General features: G+C 60.4%; 9 protein-coding genes across 9 annotated transcripts; 5 read left to right on the top strand and 4 right to left on the bottom strand.

Moving 5' to 3' along the window:
* Positions 1-1,770: 1,770 nt before the first annotated feature.
* VTJ83DRAFT_1274 (uncharacterized protein) lies at positions 1,771-3,107 on the top strand (the record flags this gene model as incomplete). The annotated part of the gene is made up of 2 exons (XM_071007415.1): positions 1,771-1,871; positions 1,937-3,107. The coding sequence occupies 2 exons, from the start codon at positions 1,771-1,773 to the stop codon at positions 3,105-3,107; spliced, it is 1,272 nt and encodes a 423-aa protein (XP_070870627.1).
* Positions 3,108-3,510: 403 nt separating this feature from the next.
* On the bottom strand, positions 3,511-4,593 carry VTJ83DRAFT_1273 (uncharacterized protein; the record flags this gene model as incomplete). The annotated part of the gene is made up of 3 exons (XM_071007414.1): positions 3,511-3,749; positions 3,830-4,506; positions 4,577-4,593. The coding sequence occupies 3 exons, from the start codon at positions 4,591-4,593 to the stop codon at positions 3,511-3,513; spliced, it is 933 nt and encodes a 310-aa protein (XP_070870626.1).
* Positions 4,594-5,464: 871 nt separating this feature from the next.
* VTJ83DRAFT_1272 (uncharacterized protein) lies at positions 5,465-6,713 on the top strand (the record flags this gene model as incomplete). The annotated part of the gene is made up of 3 exons (XM_071007413.1): positions 5,465-5,590; positions 5,651-5,885; positions 5,944-6,713. The coding sequence occupies 3 exons, from the start codon at positions 5,465-5,467 to the stop codon at positions 6,711-6,713; spliced, it is 1,131 nt and encodes a 376-aa protein (XP_070870625.1).
* A 639-nt stretch (positions 6,714-7,352) lies between these two features.
* VTJ83DRAFT_1271 (uncharacterized protein) lies at positions 7,353-8,056 on the top strand (the record flags this gene model as incomplete). The annotated part of the gene is made up of 2 exons (XM_071007412.1): positions 7,353-7,424; positions 7,514-8,056. 2 exons carry the CDS (start codon positions 7,353-7,355, stop codon positions 8,054-8,056), a joined length of 615 nt encoding a protein of 204 aa, XP_070870624.1.
* Positions 8,057-8,786: 730 nt separating this feature from the next.
* On the bottom strand, positions 8,787-10,194 carry VTJ83DRAFT_1270 (uncharacterized protein; the record flags this gene model as incomplete). The annotated part of the gene is made up of 3 exons (XM_071007411.1): positions 8,787-9,737; positions 9,823-10,089; positions 10,165-10,194. The coding sequence occupies 3 exons, from the start codon at positions 10,192-10,194 to the stop codon at positions 8,787-8,789; spliced, it is 1,248 nt and encodes a 415-aa protein (XP_070870623.1).
* A 1,057-nt stretch (positions 10,195-11,251) lies between these two features.
* On the bottom strand, positions 11,252-12,201 carry VTJ83DRAFT_1269 (uncharacterized protein; the record flags this gene model as incomplete). The annotated part of the gene is made up of 3 exons (XM_071007409.1): positions 11,252-11,783; positions 11,867-12,042; positions 12,118-12,201. The coding sequence occupies 3 exons, from the start codon at positions 12,199-12,201 to the stop codon at positions 11,252-11,254; spliced, it is 792 nt and encodes a 263-aa protein (XP_070870622.1).
* Positions 12,202-13,358: 1,157 nt separating this feature from the next.
* Positions 13,359-16,177, top strand: VTJ83DRAFT_1268 (uncharacterized protein; the record flags this gene model as incomplete). The annotated part of the gene is made up of 2 exons (XM_071007408.1): positions 13,359-13,389; positions 13,452-16,177. The coding sequence occupies 2 exons, from the start codon at positions 13,359-13,361 to the stop codon at positions 16,175-16,177; spliced, it is 2,757 nt and encodes a 918-aa protein (XP_070870621.1).
* Positions 16,178-16,795: 618 nt separating this feature from the next.
* VTJ83DRAFT_1267 (uncharacterized protein) lies at positions 16,796-18,667 on the bottom strand (the record flags this gene model as incomplete). Its single annotated transcript, XM_071007407.1, has 7 exons — positions 16,796-17,042; positions 17,193-17,446; positions 17,529-18,080; positions 18,157-18,209; positions 18,267-18,360; positions 18,425-18,434; positions 18,573-18,667. The coding sequence occupies 7 exons, from the start codon at positions 18,665-18,667 to the stop codon at positions 16,796-16,798; spliced, it is 1,305 nt and encodes a 434-aa protein (XP_070870620.1).
* A 2,677-nt stretch (positions 18,668-21,344) lies between these two features.
* VTJ83DRAFT_1266 (uncharacterized protein) lies at positions 21,345-22,330 on the top strand (the record flags this gene model as incomplete). The annotated part of the gene is made up of 2 exons (XM_071007406.1): positions 21,345-21,480; positions 21,573-22,330. 2 exons carry the CDS (start codon positions 21,345-21,347, stop codon positions 22,328-22,330), a joined length of 894 nt encoding a protein of 297 aa, XP_070870619.1.
* Between the last annotated feature and the right edge of the window lie 631 nt (positions 22,331-22,961).

Below are 22,961 nucleotides of genomic sequence, written 5' to 3'. Positions count from 1 at the left end.
CGTGGGAAGGGAGCTTGTTTAAGAAGCTCATTTTGGGCCGGCTCCACCTCCAATAACTCGACTCATCTCGGTCACGTCAACCCCATTCATTAAATGTACAAGTCTGACCTGGTTGGAAAAGGAGAGCTTTTCGACTTCTCGGTGCTCGGCTGTTCCTCGACTCATCTCTGATCAGTGGGTCGAGTCAGGACGTTGTCGGCGGTTGCTGCAGCCGGGCGATCGAGTCACGAGAACCGTCCAACGACTGCGTGGCAACACGCAAAGCAGCGCCCACCCACCACCCATCTCCTTGGTTCACGGATGTCCGCCCCGTCTCGGCGTCGACTAGGGCTCCGAAGCTTGTTTCGTCGTCGTTACCGAGCCCTACCCCGCTCCTGGCTCACTTCGGCTTGCGAAATGACCGTTGCATCTTGAGAGCCTCGTCCGTAGAGATGCTCTCCGCTGTCTCGAGGAGGGAGGGTCTTGGTCATGCGAGTGACTGTATGAGCGGGTCCAGGGGAGGGGGCGAGAGTGGGAGGAAAGGAGTTACCACGGGATACCGATGTGGGAACCCGGAGACTCCCATCCATCCAAGACGTCCAGGCGATGTCAGTCCATCAACCGTATGTACTATACTGTGTATGCCTGGGCCTTGACAGGTTCTCCGTCTTGGCACTTCACAGCTGCAGCAGGCTAAGAGAAAAAGAAATACGTAGAATAAAATAAAAAAGGAAGAAAAAAAGAAATAAAAAAAGAAATGATCGAGGATGGATGCCGATAGTTATGTCGTTGATGATATCTGCAATGCGTACACAGACATCAAGTCAGGCAGTTTTGCCAACCTTGAAGCAGAGGACCTATGTAGAGCTACTTGATTTCCCCCATCAACAACCCATTGGCTGCTCTCACAAATAACTCCAGAAGAATTTCCTTCTGCTAGCGATGTCTGGGGCGTCTGCAACCCGCCTTCAAGCATCTTCTTTTCCGTTTACCTTCAACTTGCCTCTATCAGTACCAGCTTCAGAACGCTGGCTCGGAAGACGACATGATCTCTCGTTCGACGTGCAATGAAGACAGGAAAAGTCAGCGGCATGACCTGTAGCCATTGCAATGTCACGGGCACCGTGGGGCCGAGTAGGTTGTGAAGACCCAAGGATAGATAGGCGCTGCTCTCTCTTGAACAGCACTCCATCTGAACCGCGCATTCACAAGGGGCTGACTAGTCGTTGGAATCTAGGCCCTCTCGGCATCGTGTTTCCTTTGACTCCCAGATATTCGCTCCTGTAACCTGTGTAAGAAGGAGGCATACGAAGCACCAAATCTCGTATTTTCTTCTGGGAGAGTCAGGCCTGGATGCTCGTGTCAGCGTAGGTTGTTTCGACCACATGGAATGACAACGTTACGCACCTTTTTCTTGCCGTCGTGACGCTTGGTTGCAGCATACACTTACCCACGGACGCTATTCGGGAAAACGGTGTAAATGCCCGAAATGCTTCCTGACATTGAGGCTTCAGATGACTTCAAAGACGGTCTTGGATGGTTTCCCACGGCGAACCCTAACCCTCTCGCTTCTGATTCTCTGCTGTGAGCAAGCTTTTGACTCTGGCTCCTCTTTTTGTGAGTCAAGGAACCACAATAGATCGATCCTATGAGGCTGAACGTGAACTGACGGCGTTGGATAAGCGGTTTCTCCAGTCTGCTGGGACATCTTGAGATCTATTTCACTTGCAAGCCCAAGCTGTCACGGACCATCGTCCCAACGTTGGTCAGCTTGGAGAGATTTACCCAGGCATGACGGAGTCCAAGTCAAACCAGGCCGCTCTCACACGGCCATGTGTGAAGTGCCGAGCCCAAGAAGCCACTCTCGACAGCAGGTCGCAGCCTGTGTGTAGGCAAGTTTCGGGATCCCATACTTCCTCGGTCAAACTTCGGGGCATGTACTAACAGAAACCGGCAGAGATTGCTTTGTCAAGTTCATATCCACCAAGTTCATCAAGCAGATCGACATCCTCGGGAAGAAGACTCGCCCAGCCGCAGGGCCGTCATCTGGCTCCAGCAGCGGTGGACCGCCGACCCTAACCCGCCGGTACCTCTTGGGCCTCTCCTTCGGCGTATCCTCCACCGTCCTGCTTCACGTGCTCAGCGAGAACCTCGAATCCCAGCTCGCCAAGGGCCGCACCGCCCCCTTTGACCTCATAGTCGTCCATGTCGACGCTTCTAGCTCCCTCTCGCGAGAGGGGGCCGACAACTCTGAAGCTGCAGCCGCTGCCGCCGAGGCGGTTCTCAACCGCTACCGCGCGCGTTACCCACGGTTTACCTTCCACAACGTCCCTCTGTCTTCCTCTTCCTCTTCCACCCAGAGCGGTAACGACTCATCCGAAGACGCCCTATCCCTCCTCTCCAGCTCAACCACGGCCCCCCCAACGGCCGCCTCCCAAAGCGACCTCCGCGCCCACCGCATCCGCCGGATCCTCCTCGCCTCCGCCGCACGCCACAACTGCCAAGCGCTCCTGCTCGGCCACAGCACGACCGCACTGGCCGAGCTGACGCTCGCCGAGGCGGCCAAGGGCCGGGGGTTCGCGCTGCCGTGGCTCGTCGGGGACGGGCCCGCTCCTCCCGCCCCCCCTTCGTCCGGGCCTCAACAGCCCCAGGTGCTGGTCCACCACCCGCTGCGCGAGGCGCTGAGGAAGGAGCTGGTGACGTACGCGAGCCTGATTACGGATCCGTCGCCGTTGACGGACCTGATCTCCGAGCCGATGCGCCCTGGCGGCGATGGCACGGGGAGCGCCGAGGGCACGACGACGGTGGTCTCCTATCGCGACCTCAGCATCGAAGACGTCATGACGCGCTACTTCGCCGAGGTCGAGGCGAGCTACCCTTCCGTTGTGGCCAACGTGGCGCGCACGGCGGGCAAGCTGGTGCGGCGAGGCGGGAGCGGCAGGGACGAGGAGGCGGCTGCTGCGGCGGCGGCGTGCGAGCTGTGCGGCATGCCGCGCGACGAAGACGGGGATAAGAGGTGGAGAGGGGAGCTGGGGATCCAAGAGGAAGGGGAGCAAGGGACGGAAGGGTTCGCGGGGCAGCTGCGCGGGAGGTTGTGTTATGGATGCGAGAGGTCGGTGGGCGGTTGATCTGTGCAGGACAAGATATCAAGGGGGGGTGGCAGAAGGGGGGAAGAGAAGCGTCCTTTTGTTCCGCGGTTGAACCCGCCGTCTCTCGGTCCGGATTGGTGAAGCTCACAACGTCTCTCCCACCGTCCAAACCGACTTCGAGCCTGTCTTCCCAAAACCATTAATGCCTCCCTCCGTCCTCTACTTTTTCATTCTCTTCTATGACCCTCACCTGAGGCTGGTATCAACGTCTCAACGAAAGGCACCACCCCACCCCGCCCACATAAATTACACAAGTCTACCGCAAAAAACGCCGAACCAAATGCTAAACATCGTTTTTACCCCCCCCCCCCCCCCTAACCCCCCAACCCCACCTCTTCTGGTTTTTTTTTGGTTTGTTGTTTTGTTTTCCTTGCTCCCATGTTTACACACCCTTCATGATCGCAGTCGAAAAGAAACGGTCTTCCACCTTCCTTACGAGCTTGTTGGTCTGCTCGGCCAGGGTCAGCGTCAGGACGGTGTGCGGCAAGATCCTGGCGAGATGGGGCAGGAAGCCCTTATAGATGGCAAAGAAGCCTTCTGTCCGGATCGTCTTGGCCAGGCAGTCGAACACGCCCTTATAGAGGTTGCCGGTTTGGTTGTACATGCGGGACATGATGGTGTCTGAGGCCAGGAGCCATCGAGTTAGCCGGGGGGTTCTTCGCCGAGAAAAGGTTCGAGGGAGGGGACGTGGAGAAACGTACCCGGCGGATGCATCACAACGCAAACGACGAAACCGCTGGCCGTGCTGCTTGCAAGATGCAGCGGCGTGCCCTCCTCCATGCCGAGGTGGCGCATCAGGCGGCGCTTGGCGAAAAAGTACGTCGGCAGCTGTACCGAGCTGCCGAAGCCCGTGCGGATCATGGCGGCGCCAACACCGCGGTACAGGCCGCGCAGGCCTTCGGCGGCGTGGATCTGGCGCATGCCGTCCCAGGCGTTGCGGTACTTGTGCTGAGTGCCTACCGGCAGGAAAGGCGAGTAGCTCTGCAGCCGGGTCTTGACGAGGAAGAAGGGGCTGCCGGCGATGGCGCCCATGATGCCCGAGGCGGCGCCCGAAAAGACGTTGACGCCGAGGCTTTGCGTGCTGCCGTCCTTGAAGATCAGGGTGCTCAGGGTGTTGCGGATGGGCTCGTAGAAGCCCAGGCGGCAGCCGTTGAGGAGGATTTGGTAGATGTAGGCGCAGCCGATGCCGCGGTATATGCCGCGCAGGCCTTCGTGGCGGACGATGACGGAAACGCCATGGAGGGGGCCCCGGTAGTGATGCGGCTGGTGGCCTTTGGACTGGAGCTCGCCCTGCAGCTGCATGCGGATTTTGACCGTCTCGAAGGGGTGCGTCGCCGTCACGGCTCCGCAGGCGGCGATTCCGCCGGCGATGAAGGCGCTGTGCGAGGGGCAGCATTGTCAGCATCCCGCAAGCGCCATCCAAGAGAACGCGCCACGACAGCACCTACCCCGTGGTTGTTGACATGTTTGCAGCTGGTGGGAGGGCGGTATGTGGGAGCGTCCGGGTGGTCGTCGTCGTCGCTGTTATTCGCCTCGGGACAGCCGGAGCCGGAATCGGCGCCGCGAAGGAGAGAGAAGACGGGAGGTGGAGCGCTGGGAAGTATGTAAGTAGACTAGAGTTGGTATAGTAAGGCACAGTAATTCAAGAGGCAGACCACCGGCGACTCCCAGGACAATGCGCGCCCAACCCCTCCGGATTAGGACATGGATATAAAAAAGGGCAACGTTGAGGCAAAAGGAGGAGGGCAACAGCTGTCGGGGAGGTTCCGGGACGGAGGGGATAGGTAGCAAAGGCCGACTGTTTCCGCCCGATTGGCTCTGAATCGGCCGCGCAGAATGGCGCAAAGCCCGGGGCCCTGCCCTTGCAGCCGCGAAAAGTGGAAACCGTCTGGGGGAGGCTCCGCAAGCGGGCGCGGAAGTCGGGCATCCCCCAAGGGTTTGACAGAGTTTGGGCCAGCGAGGCACCGGCCAACCGCGGCCCGGGGTGAGCGGTGGTGGCCATGCGTGGGCCGGCGGGCTCTCGTCAGCTTGCAAGAGCCAAAGACAAGGCCCCAGGGGGGGAAAAGGAAACTCCGGTTATCGGGGGCCATTGGATGCTGGGTGGGCAGGGGTCAGGGGTTGACTGTTTCTTGACTGTTTCTTCACCGCCCGGCAGAACTTCCGCTCCCCACGTTCCCACCTCGTTGAAGCCCGGAAACCAAAGCGAAGCCAAGGTACCTACCGTGCCTTGTACCTAGGTACCTATCTCTTCCGCATCACCAAACGCCCAACCGGCAGTCGGCGCTTCGGCTTCCCAGCCCCCCACCCCCCCCTCCTTCGCAATGGATTCAACGCCAATGGACATTGACGATGCGCCGCCCGCAACGGCGACTCCATCCTTCAACATTACGCGAACCCTTGGCGCGAACGTGCCCAGCACCACGCCCATCCACGAGGTCATCGCGTCCTTCAGACCAACCAAGGTAGGCTGGTTCCGATTCAATTCCGCGCTACGGCTGGAACCGGACTGATGGCCCCCCCAGCTCTTCCAACGGGATGACATCAAAGAAGGAAGGCCCCGGCCCTACGTCCTGTCGATCGACTTTGACGACCCCGGCGAGCTCTGCATGACGAGCGAGAGCGACGAGACGATCCAGATCTACAACGTCAAGGAAGGCCGCCACGACAAAAGCTTGCTCAGCAAGAAGTACGGCGTGAAGCTGGCCAGGTTTACCCACACCAGCTCCAGCATCATCTACGCGAGCACAAAGCAGAACAGTGGGTGGCGCCCGGGAACGCCTGCTTTCCCTTGGAGGCCCGAGGCTGACTGGTGCAGATGCGATCCGGTACCTGGCGACGCACGACAATTCCTTCATACGGTACTTTGAAGGCCACGAGGGCTCCGTGACCGACCTTGCGTTGCATCCGGGCGCCGACAATTTCATCTCGTGCAGCGTCGACGACACGGCGTTGATCTGGAACATCGGCACCAAGCAGTGGATCGGCAAGCTCTTCCTCAACGCCCCGTACCTTTCGGCATGGGACCCGTCCGGCAACGTGTTTGCTATCGCGTCGCTGCACGGCGGGAGCCTGCTCCTCTACGACTTCCGCAACTACGAAAAGGGGCCGTTTAACGTCTTCGACGTGCTGCAGGCCACCCGCAGCGGGCCGATCGAACCCGAGTGGGCTTTCCAGGGCTGGACCAAGCTGGAGTTCTCAAACGACGGCAAGCACATTCTGCTGGGGTCGCGCGGAGACGGCCACTTCCTCCTCGACGCGTTCGACGGGAGCCTGAAGGCGTACCTGAAGAAGCCGGGCGCCGGCACGAACCGCCGAGCGGTCGGGGAGCCAGAGAGCGTCGGCAACGCCGAGAACAGCGGCGACTGCTGCTTCGCGCCGGATGGCCGGTACGTCCTGAGCGGGGCCAAGTCGGATCTGCTCGTGTGGGACACCCTGCAAGCTCCAGGGAGCGACAAGGTTCTCAAGCCGGCGCATGTCTTGGAGGAGAAGCGGGAGACGGCCGTGGTGGCGTTCAACCCGCGCTACAACATGCTGGCCACGGCAGACCAAGACCTCATGTTTTGGGTGCCTGACCCGAACCAGTAAGCCCGGAGGACGCGGAAGTCAACTCCGGGCTTGGAGGAGCGAAGCTGCAACGGCTGGGCCGGATTGAGATACCCCATTGCATGCATGGTGCGGCGTTTTTTGGGAGGGATTGTGTTATTTTTTTCTTTTTCCAACATAGAACGGGATGCTATTCGAGTGAAAATTGATCTTTGGGGGGCGTGACCCTCGCAGCTGTGCAGACTGCAGGTGGTTTTGCTGACACCGTTCTCTGGTTGCCGTGTGCATGGTTCGGAGCTTGAGCAGGTCCACGGGTGAAGAACCGTGTGGGGAAGCGCTCTGCGGGCCGTTGCCCGTGCTTGGGTTTTGGCCTGGCCCCACCAAGCGCATGGCTGGCTCATTGCGGAGCTCACCGTACCTCAACCTCCACGCTCCAAACCAACTCAACGACCGGCCGCCAGTTGTTCGACTGGAGTCGCCTCGGTCTGCGCTGTTGATTCGATTGACCGTGATAGACGGCGTCTCTTAGGGGTCCACCTCCCTTCCTTTTGCTCTGTGCCGGCGGTGGGACCAAACGGGCAGCGAAACATTTTCGCTTCCGACCTTCCCATCCCAAGAAGCCCTCCAGCTTCGTCCTCGCACCGCGCCTCTCCCCGTTGTCACGACGATAACGACGCAAAGATGCCCTATTACGCCAAATCCGAGGACTGGCTGCACCAGTCAGCCCTCCTTCTCCAAGCCCGGCCCACCACGGTACGTCTGCCGGCTCTGTTGCTCCTCCCCCCCCCCTCTCTTTCAACCTTCCATTGCCTCGCCGAATCTAACAAACGCGCCTCCGTCAGACTCGGATAACCACCCGCTACCACCTCAAACCCGCCCGCCGCGTCCGCAAGGCCCAAGCCCGCAAGCAGCAATCCGACGACGCAACAGCCGCCTCATCACAAGACCAGCAGCAGCAGCAACAACAACAACAGCAGCAGCAGCAGGAACAGCAAATACCCGAGAAGCCCCCGAGGGGCCACCTCGTTCTCAAGACCTTCGACCCCGCAAGCGGCGTGACCCTCAAGTACAAAACGAGCAAGGCCGCCGAGGTGTCGAGGCTCGTGCAGATGCTCGGGACCCTGGGGAGGCGCATGGCGGGGGTTCCCGACCTGCCTGCGCCTTCCATCGTCATGACGGCGACCGAAGAAGGGGCTGCTGCTGCTGCTGCTGCTGCTGCCGCTGTGGGAGAGGGCGGCGATGGGGACGTTGGCGGCGCGGGGATGAGCAGGAGCGCGAGCGGGGTGGGGACGCCTACGCCTGGTGGCTCGGGGGCGGGTGCGGGGCAGCAAGCGGCCGGCGGCGGTGGTGGTGGGAAAGGGAAGAAGAAGAAGGGGAAGAGGTGAGCCTCGGTCCGCCCGGGCTGAGGCGCGGAGAAGGGGTGCGCTGTATGGGATCGGAAAAAGGAAGGGGGAAAGGGTGGACGTTGGATGGACCGAAGGGGCTTGGTTGAGCTATGATACCTACCTACCTGCGTGAGTGGATGGGTGGAGATGGAGATAGCTTGAGCGGCGTGAATGGATCACGGGATAGACCGGCAGGTAAAAGCGAAACTAAGTAACCACAACATGTCGGGATTGCAATGACGTTCTCCTGGATGGAGGTGTGATGGTGGGCATGGTTGAAGCAGGAAAGGGATGGCAAACACCAAACGCCCTTGAGCATGATCAACACAACAACCAAGGGGCGTGAAGCAACCAGGCACAGCCATGGGATGACCAAACATGCAAAAATATATTCACGGGTGTATTTGCTATTTAATTTTTTTACGTGAAATCTGCTCTTTTGTGCAGACCATCACCCTCATCGACCGCATCCAGCCGTTCAACCATCAGGGATCAATCCCAGAGTGCCAACCAAACGCCTCAACGCCATCATGCCGACACAGCTTCATCCCCGCGCGACATTTGTCCGGTACATGCCAAGCAATATCCAGCCTCCCACCCCGACAAGCCGTCGACATCCAGCACGCCCATGCCGGAAGTGTCGAGAGAACAAAAGATATTGCGTACAAAAAAAAAGAGAAGGGGGTATTAGAGGAAGGAAGAAAAGGGGGAAATGATGCGAGGAATTGGTTTAAAAGTCCTCGTCGAAGCTGATGCCGGCCTCCTCCTTGGACTCGTCGGCGTCGCTGGTGGTGGTGCCCATCACCTTCTTGGTGCTGGCCATGACGCCGGCCTTCTGGTAGTCGGCGACGCGCTTCTCGAAGAAGTTGGTCTTGCCGCCGAGCGAGATGTTCTCCATGAAGTCGAAGGGGTTGGTGGCGCGGTACACCTTCTCGTTGCCGAGAGCCACCAGCAGGCGGTCGGCGACGAACTCAATGTACTGCTTCATGAGGTTGGCGTTCATGCCGAGCAGGGCGCAGGGCAGGGCCTCGGTGAGGAACTCCTGCTCGATCTTGACGGCATCGGTGATGATGTCCTGGATCACCTGCTTGGACGGGCGGTGGTTCAGGTGCGAGAAGAGCAGGCAGGCAAAGTCGGTGTGCAGGCCCTCATCGCGCGAGATGAGCTCGTTGGAGAAGGTCAGGCCGGGCATGAGGCCGCGCTTCTTGAGCCAGAAGATGGAGGCGAAGGCGCCGCTGAAGAAGATGCCCTCGACGGCGGCGAAGGCGACCAGGCGCTGGGCAAAGGTCGACTGCCTGTCCGAGATCCAGCGCAGGGCCCAGTCGGCCTTCTTGCGGATGGCCGGGATGGTGTCGATGGCGTTGAACAGGTGGTTGCGCTGGGCGGGCTCCTTGATGTACGTATCGATGAGGAGGGAGTAGGTTTCGGAGTGGATGTTCTCCATCATGATCTGGAAGCCGTAGAAGCAGCGGGCCTCAGGGATCTGGACCTCGCCGCTGAAGCGCTCCACCAGGTTCTCATTGACAATGCCGTCCGACGCGGCGAAAAAGGCCAGGATGTGAGAGATGAAATACTTCTCATCGTCGTTGAGGCGGTTGTTCCAGTCGTGGAGGTCCTTGGAGAGGTCAATCTCCTCGGCCGTCCAGAACGAGGCCTCGGCCTTCTTGTACATCTGCCAGATCTGTGCGCGCGCAGGCTTGGTCAGCATGGGTGGCCCCCACATTTTCCACTTTACGCGTCGAGGCGCGTCGTGTCGCGTTACGTACCTCGTGATACTTGATGGGGAACAGGACGAAGCGCTGAGGGTTCTCCTGCAAAAGAGGCTCGTCGGCCTCCTCGGGCTTGATGGTGGGAGCCACGGCGGGCGTGGGCTCCTCCTTCTTTGTCACGGCGCTCTTCTGGTGGGTGGCATCCATCTCGGCCTCGAGGGTGGCGAGGTCGGCGTCGAAGGGGGCGTTCTCCTTGTTGGACTTGGAGAAGTCGAGCTTCTTCACTGGAGACTCCATCTTGAAGTTCTCAATGGCGGACGCGGCCTGCAAAGGAGCCAGGGAAAAGGTCAGCTTGGGACGCGGGTTGACGCGTAGCTCGGATGGCGCGGGGAAACTGACCTGCTTGGAGGGCGTAACCTGCGCAGTCATTGTGTCGGGATCTGGTGAAAGAGAAGAGAATGTGCAATCTTGCCACTGATCAAGGACGACAGCAGGCAATGGATGGCGACAATGGAGGAAGAGGATGCTTTGGGAGAAGCTTGTTGAGGGCTGGCAAAGAATGAGAAGAGAGAGGAAAACTGGAACTGAACGCGACTCTTAAATGCTGCACGTTTGCACGCGGGCCCCACCTTTTTCCGCGAGCTGCGGGTGTGTGCATTTGCAGGGATTCGCGTCGACGCGTCTTTTGCGGTGGGTCCCATTACATCCCATTTGGACGCATTGGGAACTCAAACCTGGAACATGGGGCGTGCACACACCACCCAGCCCCCCCTTCTCTCCTTTTGCTGCCTGGCATCGATCCACCGCGCCCCCGAGAACACCGTCAGCGCTGCCTCGCGTTTTTTTATCAGATCAGGCTGGGCGCGCTGACTGGCGGGATCCTTGGTCCGAGGCCCCACGGATGATACATCGGTCCTTGCACATCGCGGCTTGGCCCAGCACATAGCCGCGCGTTGGAGCATTCGCGTCTTCGTGATGCTGTTCATGGATGCCCGGGCATGTCCCCAAGTTCCCTGTCATCCACGGAGCGAACCCAGCTCGGCTGCAAGCTTGTCTGCTCTTTTTTCCTCTTTCCCTTTCCCCTTCTCCTTCTTCTTCCTCCGCATCTTCTCCCTCGACCCTCCATGTCCCTGTCGTCTTCATTGCTGAGCCGTTCTCCTCCGAAGGGATGCACCACGATGCCTCTCCCTTGCCCCAGCCAACCCCGCCGGCATGGGTCTCATGATGCGGAGCTTCTCCCGATGACCGCGTCCTACGCGGTGTTCACGGCATTCAGCAAGGAAGGAACAGAATCTCACTACGCAGTACTTCTGTCGTCTGCGCCTCTCGAGTCTAGATGCAAAGAACGTTGAAGAACATCATCGCTGTCCAATAATACAAGTCCCCATTGCGCCAATCTGAACGCCACAGATGCAAACCGTTCGCGACCCCTCCCCTCCTTTATCTCCGAGCCGACGTGCGCCGTACCATCCCTGGTGCCATTACATCATCGCCTGGGCTTCTGCCCCTTGCCACCTCCATTCCGCTGCTGCTGCAACCCGGCTGGCCCTCCTGTCTGCATCCTTTGCGACTGAAGACCAGGTTGGGGCCCGGACCCCGGATATCGATTGGGGGGTGCAGCCTGATTATACACCGAGGGGGGCGGAGCGGGAGTTTGACGAGGTGCTTGGTGATCCGGCCCGGGGCCGACGAGCATCCGAGCGCCCTCGCCGGCCATGCCACGGATGGAAACCCACTTGTCCCGGTTCTCTGGATCGTCTGGGTTGGTGACAAAGCCGCCGTTCTGAATTGCCTCCGACTTGGCCCGCATGTAAGCCTCGAACATCCAGGCGTTGCGTAGATTGGCGCGGTAGAGGAGGTCGGCAAAGTCGCCGGCCACGGGGACGAATCCGATCAGGAGGTCGAGGAGGAGGTTGAGCACCATGAGGCAGGCCATCCAGCTCGGTAGGCCACCCGCGACTTTTCTCGCCACCCGGATGAGCCTCCAGCACAATAAGACCTCGAAGAAATCGCCCAGCCTGGAGTCGGTGTCAGTCTAGCCATGCTCGATGAGAGCCCGGATGGCGCTTGGGGGGGGGGGGGGGGGGGGGGGCAAACTCACACAGGGACGAGGCCGATGAGGGTGGTGATGCCGAAACGGATGCCGCAGAAGCTAAACATCTGATCATAGCGGTAGGCCATCTTCCGAACTTTCACCAGGACCGCCGCGTCCTCTGGTGAGAGACCTGGATATACCTCCCTCTCCTGCTTCCTCCCATTTCGGGTGTACAAGATGCTCTAGAGTCAAGTACTCAGCGGCCCTGGTCATGGAGGTGGCCTTGATTGCCAAGACGGGAAGAGAATGGCACTTACAGCCGAATTGGTGGAGATGCCCTTTTCCTTGAGAAATCGCCATGCATGCTTCCTCAGCAATTTGCGCGCCTGGCCGTCGCTCATCTTGACTCGGGCGTTTTTGTACTCTCTGGTTGTCTTTACAGCCTACGTCAGGAACAAAACCCCCGAGGGGGGGACGCGCCCAAGGCCGCTGGGCGGGCTTTTTATACGGACGTCATTTTCCTTGCCTGCCAGGTTTATGGGTTGTGGCGCCGTTCTGCAGCGCGGCTGTTGCGATGGACAGCGAGGCCATCTGCAAAGGGCATTGGCCCACAGGCTTAGGTCCTGCAGGGTTTCAGCCGGAGGCCGTCTGGTCCTCCAAAACGCTTTTGGCGCCGGCCGGGCGAACCGCGGCCCATCCCGGAGGTGGTGACCTGGGGATGAGCCGCCCGGGTGGGGACCACCCTGGGTCTGAGCAGTCTTTCTTGGAGCGAGCGCTGCGGCCTCAACCGATGTTGACTCAGGGACGGACAACCCCCGAACGTTTGTCCTTTTGTGGAGTTGTCCTGATTGGAGGTTGCGGTTCGATCGCCGCTGTTGGATGACGTTGGTTGGAGGCCCCGGCCAGTTTGAATGCCTGTTGGCTGAAGAACGGCCGAAAGCACAGCCTCAGCAGAGGTCGTCTGTGTGGCTGGTGAGGTGGGTTCGATGGGGAAGTGTGGCAAGAGGTCGCTAATCTTATCGCCACCATCATCCTCGCTCTCCCGTCCCTCCAAATCGTCCGCAAGCTAGCCATGAGCTCCACGAGGCGAAGAGACAAATGAAGTCGATCCACGTCTGCATCGGCAACAACCTCACATCGATCTCCTCAACAGTGCTACCCATCACCAGATGCAGACCGTCAACGCTTCTGCAAGGCTGCATCTGCCCAATCCTTGATACGTTCCACTTTCGGTTGTATTCGTTTCGTGCCTCGTTGGGCCGCACGCACAGGCATCGAGGAGCTGGTGTGTATCCTCCGTCGCTGGTTGATTCTTGGTGGGGTTGCAGCGTGCCCGGTCTCTCCCCGCCTTCAACCAACAACGGGTACAACCTGACCCCTTTCTCTCTACCTGATTCTCCCTCACCTCTTGCTTGTCCTCTTGTCACCCTTATCGCCCTGCTCGCTTCAAAGGACCGCGACTCGGCATCTGGCCGCGCACCCTCCAATCGCCCGGCCTCCGCCCATCCTTCTCCCACCACGATACTGCCGAGGATAATGCCCATTACAAGACGTCAACATGGCCGAAACCAAGATGCAGCTCGAAGACTGTGCGCCGCGCCTCGGATGTATGCCTTGTCGTGTTCCGTTTGTGGCTGACCTTCATCGCCAGGGCTGGACGATCTCTGCGTCCGCTTCATCATTCACCTCCCCAAGGAGGACCTCTCGTCCGTCGCGCGCATCTGCTTCCAGGTAGAAGAAGCGCAATGGTTCTATGAGGACTTTATCAGACCGCTCGATCCAACCTTGCCATCCATGTCTCTGCGCACCTTCTGCCTCCGCATCTTCCAACACTGCCCGCTGCTGGCCCCCTTCTCGGCCGAGAACCACATGCGCGCCTTTGACGAGTTCATGCAGTACAAGACGCGCGTCCCCGTCCGCGGCGCCATCCTGCTGAACGAGGCCATGGACTCGACCGTGCTGGTCAAGGGCTGGAAGAAGGGTGCCAACTGGAGCTTCCCCAGGGGCAAGATCAACAAGGACGAGGATGACCTCGAGTGCGCGATCCGCGAGGTGTACGAAGAGACGGGCCTCGACCTCAAGAAAGCCGGCCTGGTGCCCAAGGACGACGAGGTCAAGTACATCCAGATCTCAATGAGGGAGCAGCAGATCCGCCTCTACGTCTTCCGCAACATCCCCATGGACACCGTCTTCGAGCCCAAGACGCGCAAGGAGATCAGCAAGGTGGAATGGTACAAGCTGTCGGAGCTGCCTGCCTTCCGCAAGAAGGGGAGCAACGGGAACGAGGAGGCCGCCGCCGGTGCCAACGCCAACAAGTTCTACATGGTCGCTCCCTTCTTGGTGCCTCTCAAGAAATGGGTCGTGCAGCAGAAGAAGAAGGATGCGCTCCGCGGCGCGGCTGCCGGTGCCCAGCTGTCGTCTCAGCTGCAGGCCGAAGAACCGCTCACCGAAGATGACCTCGGGATGCAGACCGAACCCGTTCCGCAGCCCACCAACGGCGTTCCCACGACCGACACGATCGAAAGCGCCGGCCGCGAGCTCCAGCGCCTCCTGAACCTCAACGCCGAACCGCCGGATCAGAGCCTGGAGACGGCCGCGTCAGCGCCGGCTACGGATAAGGGCAACGCTCTCATGGCGCTTCTGCAAAAAGGCACGCCGGCGGATCAAGCTGCGCAGCAGCCCCAGCCTACCAACGCCCCGTATCCACACGCGCCGCTGGATCATTTCTATGCGAACTCCCCGGAGGTGCACCCGTCGCAACACCATCATCCCGCGCATCACATGCCGATGCACGGCTATCAGCAGCCACAGAACTTCCCCATGCCGCCTGCTTCGTTTCAGAACTCACAGCCTTCGATGCACTACCTTCAGGGTCAGGGCGCCGCCCAGATGCCGCCCCAGATTCACGGCCATGGCACGATCCCTGGCCAAGTGCTGGAGCAGCGGAGCGAACCGCCGCTCCTCCATCCGCAACCTCTGCCGCCGCAAGTACAGCAATCCATCCTTACCAGGGGCATTCTCCAGACGCCGAACCTGCCGGAGCAGACCGGCAACGGCGGGCACCACGCCCAGCAAGGCGGGCCGAATCCGTACTATGCTCCAAGGAATGACGCGTACGCGCCGCAGCAGCCGCAGGTTCGGAAGCAGCCGCAGTTATCCAACCATGCTCTGTCGCTGTTGAACGCTTTCAAGAGCGGCCCGCGCGAGAACGCCGAGGACAAGTCTCGCGGAACCACGCCGCAAGAGGGCGCGTCCCTGCAGAGCAATGCTCAGCATCCCCAGGCGCCGTGGGCAACGGGAGCATCGGCCGCCCATGCCCCCAATCCCACCGCACAGTACCTGTCACAGCACATGGCGCATACCGCAACCGCTCGCACGTCGCCTCGTGCCGCGCAGCATGGCTCGAAGCCGACTCCGCCATCGGACTCTCACCGGGCTATCTTGCTGGATATGTTCCGGAAGTCGGGCCCTCGATCTCCTCTGAGCAACGAGATCCGGATGCCGCCCGACGACGAAGAGCGCCCAGGCTCAGGCACCAGAGACGAGCCGGCCAGCCCAAAGTACCATCCGCCGCCACCTGCGGCTGCTTCTGCTGCTACGGACCCGATGGCGCCCGCGTTGAACCCCGAAGGCAGCCATCCGTCTCGGGCTTTCCAGATCCTGACGCGGTCGAAACACATCGAGCCGCCAAGGTCCCCAGGAACCCAGGCACAGATGCAGCGTCTGCAGCAGCGCCTGGGGTCGACAGGGCACGACGCCCGGCCCGCCGGCGGCCGTCAAGGTCAAGGGTTGCCGTCGCCCCGCGACCGCACCGCCTTCCTCCCCCAGCCAGATCAGGACCCTAAGCAGTCCCCGCAGCTGGGCTACGCCGCAGCCCAGGCCGCCAGCCTGCCCTACGTGTCGCACTCACCCTCCGCCGCTCACGCCCACGCTGTCCCGTCCATGGGATCGCCGCATCAAGCGAGCGTCCCCGGAGCGGCCCTGCCCCTCCATCGCCGTCAGGACTCGTCCGTCGAGCAAAAGCAGAAGCTGCTGTCCCTGTTTGGAAAGGACGCACAGTCTTCGCCGACCGGCTTCTCTGTTGCTGCCGAAGAGAAGGGGAAGAGCAAGGATCCGGGCGCTGCCGCTGGGGTCGGGTATGATAGCTCCTCGAGGTTTAGCACGCCGCACTCACGCGTCGCGTCGTACGCGTCTGGATCTGGCGGAGCGGCGGCGGCGGCTGCTGCTGCTGCTGCTGCTGCGGGAGGAGGTAGCGGGCCGGGAAGCGATCACGCGGCTGGGTCTGGTTCGCGCCGGGGGAGTCAGACGCCCATCTCGCCGTCGGATAGGAATTTCTTGCTGTCGTACTTGGAGTCCGTTGGTAATGTCAGGAGGTAGGGACGGAGTGGATGATTGGGGAGGCGTTTTAGGGAGGCGTGCGTTAGGCACTGTACACAAGAGCAACACACCATCCGAGCAAGCAAGCCGGCCTCGCTTTTTTCAATGGATTGTTTCGTCGGTCTGCGGCGTGCGTTAATATGGTTGCCGTACCGGTGCCAGCCGGCGCTTCACTCGGGTTCATCGCTTCCCTTGGGCTTCATTTGTCATCATCTCCATCTTGTATCCTGCCCGAGGCGATAAAGGGGGGGGACCCAATCTCTCATCCTCCTATCTTGACAAGATGATCTAGGCAGTCCTATGCGGTGATTTCTGTCGAGAGGCACCCCTCGCTGATGCCCAACGAGAGCCCCCGGGGCCTCGACTCGAGGGGGAGAGACAAAGCAGATTGGCATCTATCCATCTGTCGTGACGAGCGGGCGATGTTGTATGAGACGCTGCACCCACGTTGCATTCTTCGAAAGCTCCATTCATCATTTATCTGTATTATACCGTCGATACCTAGCAATTCCGTTCCGATACCCTCCCTCCCTCCGCAGCCACCGAGAAAAACAAAACACGAAAATGCAAAGCTTAACCATGGGTATCCCTCAACTACTACCAGTCATCGTGGAGGGCTCATCGCATGCCCCGGGCTGCGATGCCAATCGCATTTTTGGCCCGGAAAGGCGAGGCGGCGGGGGAGGGAGCATCGTCCTTGTCGCCGCCGTCTAGGTGGAGCAGGTGGAAGCGATTGTGCGCGGTCGGCGCAAGAGGCTTCTTCTGCGGAGCCGCCTCCCGGTACGACGCCTTGCGCTGCGGGGGCGGGGGATAGGGCTGGGCGCACTCGTCCGCGTCGTAGGTGATCTTCTTGCTCTTGTATCTCCTAGATGTTGGGGGGGTTGGGGCAGGGAGCGGCGGCGTTGTTAGCTTGGGTGGTCGAGAGGGGGAACGCAAGAGGGGGATGGATGAATGAACGCCGCAAAACCGGCAGAGCAGCAAAGGGCCCCCCCCCCGTCGGCGTTTCGGGACTTACAGGCGGCTCATCATGCACTGGCGCGCGTAGATGGCGTTGTGGACCGAGTTGAGGCCGATGTAGCAGTTGCCGCTGGAAAACTCCACCTTGATGACGACGAGGTTGTGGATGTGGTCCAGGTCCTCGCGGATCACGTCTTCGGTGTGGCGGTCGTCGTAGCCGTGCAGCACCAGGTTCCGGGTGGCGCCCGCAGCGATCTTGTTGGCGACGTGGCCGGGGAGGGTGAAGTGGCGGTCGTTCCACTTGACTTCGATCTATTATAGTAGGTAGCGGGTTAGACGGGGATACACGATGGGCGAGGGGGACGACGGGGGACACCCAAGACGGGCAGCGCACCCTCCTGTTTCTGATGTATAAGTCGTTCCGGCGGACATGGTCGAAGAACTGTTTGGCATCCGCCGAGTTGGCGAACGAAATTGTGGCGGCGCGCTCGTGACCACGCAGGTGGATGTCGAGAAGCATGCCTCCCCGAACCGCGGCCGTGATGTCCGCGTGGGTAGTACCCTCGGCGAGGTTGGTGAGCTGCAGGGAGCGGGAGCAGTTACGCTCCAACTGCGAGCGCCGGCTCGGGGAATGCGCGTAGTCCGCGCCGGGAGGCGTGCCGAGCGGCGAGTCGGGGCCGTTCTCGTCCTCGTCGCCCTCGTCGCCCTCGTCGCCGTCGCCCTCAGCCCAAGAGTTGCTGCGTTGCTGGCGCTGGGAGGCACGGCGGGTCGGCGGCCGGTCGCCGGCGGCATGCACCCGCGGGCCGCCAGTCGCGGGCGTCGTGGCCTGCGTCGGGGCCTGCGTCGGCGTTGGCGGCGGGTTCAGCCGGGCGCCTCCGTCATCCTTGTCTTCCGAAGGCACCGCCTGCTGGGCCACCGGGTTGGCGTCGTGATCCTGGCTGAGTAGCTATTGGAAAAGTCATGCGTCAACCCTCGTCCAGCTTGGCCGTTGCGGCGATGCGATCGTTCGGCGGAGCCCCTACTTCCACCGTTTCCTGCGGCACGCCGCCTCGAAGGAGATTCCGCGTGAGATTGCCTGGGAGAGGGTCAGCGACCGCCCCAGAGAGCGAGCTGAAGAATGCCACGGTCGTACTGTACTGCTGGGAGATCAACATGAGTCGGTCATAGTCGGCTCGCGAAAGGACCACCGAAGTCTGATAGCCGTTCCGCGGGGGCGGGTCGGCGTTCTGGACGGGACACGGGCGTCAGGAAGCCAGGCTCGGGGCATCCTGGGAAGCAGCCGTGACTTACAAGCCGTGCTCTGTGCAACGGAGCAGCTCAGGTTAGCCTCGGGGGCACTGCAGCAACGGCAACTCGCATCTGGGCGGATCGGGGGGAGGGTGTCGGTCACCCGAGGGTCGGGCTCGAGAGCACACGAAGGGACGGGAACATGACGTACCTTCGCTGCAGCGTCTCCAAAGCCCTGCGGGAAATGGTAACCTGGTCGTCTTGCGAGGAGGCCGACCACGGCTCCGTCATGCTCATGGTGTTCATGATGGTCCTGGGAAGAGGAAAGGCAACGACGACGGAAGAAAGGTGAATGAGCAAGAGAGGGTGAAAGTGAGGAGGAGGCTGGCTGGGTCGGATGGGATCCAAAGTTGGGGTGGTGAGGCCTGCATGCCGGCAACGTTAGGTCCCCAATGAGGTGGTGCTGCCCTGTCTGTACCTAGGTATCCAGCACACTCCACGTTGGGTTGATACCCAGCATCGAGTTCACGTCAGGCTCACTGCTTGCATTTCCCCTGCCTGAGGGAGGGAGAGGGTTGGCAGAAGTGCAGGTACCAGGCGTCTCTATTCGCCCGCGCCTCCAGCTTGTTTTGTTGGTGTACATGACTGTGCCACCTCAGGTGTACGTTTCAACGTGCCTAGGCACTGTTGTAGTTAGTTCGCCGTCGCACTTGACAGGGCGGCGTCTACCTTGGCTGCCATGGTGAATCGGCCATGCCATGGATGGGCGCAAGACGTTTGTTGGCACGCGACACGCGACACGCGACACACGACACGCCCTCGGACGCCAACACAGGACAGGACGATGCACCCACGTATACTGTGTAGTAGCTACACCGTTCCCTCCGTCGTCAAGCGCCGGCTTGCCATCTCTTTCAAACCAACCTTGCTCGGGCCGGCCCACCTGAGGCACGCCGGAGCACGGCGCATACGGCCTCTTGCATCCACCAACAAGAAGAGCGTGGCGCAGAGTGTCGACGTCGCACAACCCTGATGCGCCTTCTCGGGGCTGGCGTTTACGCTCCCGCTCGATGCCTCACCGCCTTCTTCTCTACGCAGCACGCAGTCGTCCTACGACCACCATGACTACTACCTGTCTCGGGGGTTGGTGGTGGATGAGGTGACGGAGCTCTGACATCAGGCTCTGGGTTCGGTGAATCGTCGGCGGAGACAAGGCACCCCACGGCGACGGGCAAATGGAGAGCAGCGGCTGCGGTGCAGCGAGACAGACAGACACACACACACACACACACACACAGAGAGAGAGAGAGAGAGAGAGAGAATGGCTGACCCAACCCACACAGTCGCACGGTACCTACGGTGCTATTTGCACCGGCGCACAGGAGCTCGAGCGAGGCACCACCGTGCCGGGAGCCTCGCCGCAGCATCCAGCTTCCAGCGTGCGACCCACGACAGCCTTAGCTACACAGTAGGTGGGTATCCACGTGAGAGAGAGCCCAGAAAGTTTGCAGTTGGCACGAAGTCGAACCATGACGGAGGTGGTATTACGGCGGGGAAGGCCCCTCGGCGGCGAGGCCGGGTTTCGCAATGCGGCGGCACATCCACTCGTGTCTGCTGGTGCGGCGCGACGCCGAAAGACCGGGGGTATACCGGCAGCGACAGCCTGGAGGTTGATCACCCGAAAGATACACTGATGATTGACCACGGAGGAACAATCTAGAAAGTTGCAGTTGGCAAACGTGAGCCTCTTAAGAGTCCATGTGGATCTGTCGCTCGCATGTTTTGGCAACCGTTCGGGCTGCTCCATACTGCCTAGTTCGTTGTACGCAGTACCCACAACATCACGAATCTCGTGTTGCAACCCGGCCTAAAAATATCATGTGGTGCCCATGACCTGAAGCTGGCGCATCAGAGCGGGTACCGAAGAGAGGCCTTCCCACTCTGGAAGACGATTTGGTTCGCTAACCCCCTCCCCAACCCCCTCTCCCAGAGTACGATGTCGGCGTCGGATACGAATTCGTTAGTATCAAGCCGACCGACAGACACCTCAGAAAGGCCGCGTTGCAAACGACCTACTATAGTATAGTGAATATTACTGCATACACAGTACTTAGCCTGACATTACGGTTTGTATTCCGTCTGCCTTGCAGCATGGAATGACTGGAAAATGCCGGTGCCAGGGCGGGTTCATGGAGCCCCTGGTCCATCAGGGATCGTCCCAGAAACGCCGCTCGGGCTTGGGGGCTTCAACGGGGCTTTGTTTGGGTGTCTCATTGGCCCAGGACGCTCCAAACCTGCTGTCTAAGCCAGGGCGGGCTGATGGGGCTGATGGGGGGATCCACTCGCATCGGATCTCACCCTGGAGGAAGGAACCTTGCGTTCCAACCGTGTCCATGTCTCCCGATTCCCGCGTCGCTTAGGTTGTCCAGGATTTTTTTTCTTGGTTGGGGGGGGGGGGGGGGCGTGTTCCTCCCCTTCGGTCCCAGAGGCACACTTTAGCAGCCAACGAATGTTAAGGTACCTGTTAGTTCCTTTGGCAACCACATCTTTCTCACGCATTCCCACGCACCACCACGCTCGCTACCCATTCGAACGCTCGCTCTTTGCAAGTCCGAATCGCTGCCCGTTTTGTGTTCGTTTCGGCAGCCTTGGTTGTCTTAGCCGGGCTGTCCGGCGATCCCATTCCCGTCCAGGATTGTTATTATTGTTTTTGCTCCACGCCATTTCCGCTTGGGTCTGGGGTTAGGCGCCGCGTCCAGTAAATAGGGGCGACCCCGTGACACAACGACGTTCCGACCCGAACCCATCCCATCGTTCACCACAGCGAACACGCCAGCCGACGTCAAACCCTCTGCGACGTCGAACCGTCATTTTTTTTTTTTTTTTTTTTTTTGGTTTTAGGGCTGATATCGTAGCCCTCCCTCCCCCCTGGGAATCCAAATAGCGTGGGATTCGACTCGCCGATCCGCCTCCAACCATCATCATGAAGGTCTCTTCGGCAGGCCACTTGGCCGTGGCCCTGCTCTCGTTGACGCCCGCCGTGACGGCTCTCCAGTGGCCACGATGGCTTCCCGAGATCGACACGCTGGTTGTGCGGCAAGAAGAAACGCCCAAAGAAGGTAGGCCTCTGCGATGCAGCACCCCTGGGCTCTCTCGTCTGTCCTCGACATGCCTTGCTGACGAGCTCTCTCCTTCCCTCCCCCCCACGCAGATGGACCGTCACCTACCCCGACGCCGAAGCCCAGCCCGACGGAATCTCCCAAGGAAGATGAAAACAAGGACGACGACCAAAAGACCACCACCTCCGGCCCCCTCAAGCCCATCTTCACCGACCTCAACACGGGCGGTCTCGACCGCACGGAATCCGGCACCGGCACCGCCAAAGCCACGGGCAACCGAACCACAACGCGGCCGGCATCGAGGACGCAGTATGACCCCCAGGATCCGGTCGGCGGCGTCGTCATGTTGACGCCCGCGCCCACCGACCCGAACTACCCTCTCTTCAAGATTGGCGAGTTCGTGACGTGGGGGTGGAACTACACCAACGTCCAAGCCACGCCCACCGCCATCGACATCTACCTCAAGTGCAGCAAGGTGCCCCAGCCCTGGACCCTGACGGCCAACATGTCCTTCGCCGAGCCCGGCTCGTACACGTGGGACACGAAAAAGTTCCAGACGGAGAACGTGGACAACCCGCTGCTCACGGAGCAGTACACCCTGGTCATCGCCGACGCGGACGGCGGCATCAGCGCGACGCCCGAGCCCGGCTACCTCGCGCCGGCCAACGCCTTGACCTTTGGCATGTACCACCCCCAGGAGTATCACGACACGCACGACGGGTGGCAGTGCGCGTCGTGCAGCGGCGCCATGTCCAACGTGGACCGGAGGGCCTTTGGCGTGGCGGCCGCCATGAGCGCCGCCACCGTCTTGAGCTTCACCTGGTTTGTTGCCGGGTTTGGCGCCTTGTAAGAGGGAGCGGGGGCGGGCGCGATGAGGGGAGGGGGGAGGAGGAACGAAAGCGTTGTTTGGCGTTGGAAACCACCCCTCCCCCCCCACCAGACAGACGCCAGAGATGGAAGACAAGAAAAACGAGACGGTCGGTGTTGGTGGGCGCCGGATAAGGTTACCTATGTCTTGTAATGTATCTTTGGGAACCGGTTAATGGTGAAAGAGAGGCCTGGGACGAGGTTTCTTTTTTTTTTTTTTTTTTTTTCGTTCTTGGTTTTGAGGGGAAGGGGTTTCTTTTCCAGGGAAGTCTGTACATCATGGGAGGGAGAGGGCGTTGGATTTGGACATTTCTTTCAGACGGCACTTTCAGTCAGAATACGTAGCACCCCTTATGGATATGGGAGGCTTCTCCAAGGTTGTCAAGAGGCTGCATTAGATCGCCGACCGGGTTTCCTGCATTCCTGCATTGGCTTGCTTCTAGGTCCAAATACAAGGACAAGCACGGTTGATTCAGGTAGCATAAGGGAATGCAAGCATCATCGGCATCATGATGGGGCGAGCGGTATGATAGCTTTCTTCATGATGCGTTATTCCCTCAAAGTTGGGCCTTGTTGCTGTTCGGCATGGGTCCTCCTCGGCGGTACATTGTGTC

The sequence above is a fragment of the Remersonia thermophila genome, chromosome 1 (genome assembly GCF_042764415.1).
Source record: "Remersonia thermophila strain ATCC 22073 chromosome 1, whole genome shotgun sequence".
NCBI lineage: Eukaryota > Fungi > Ascomycota > Sordariomycetes > Sordariales > Chaetomiaceae > Remersonia > Remersonia thermophila.
The sequence above is the reverse complement of the archived record's forward strand: the minus strand, read 5'-3'. Positions and strand labels throughout refer to the sequence as shown.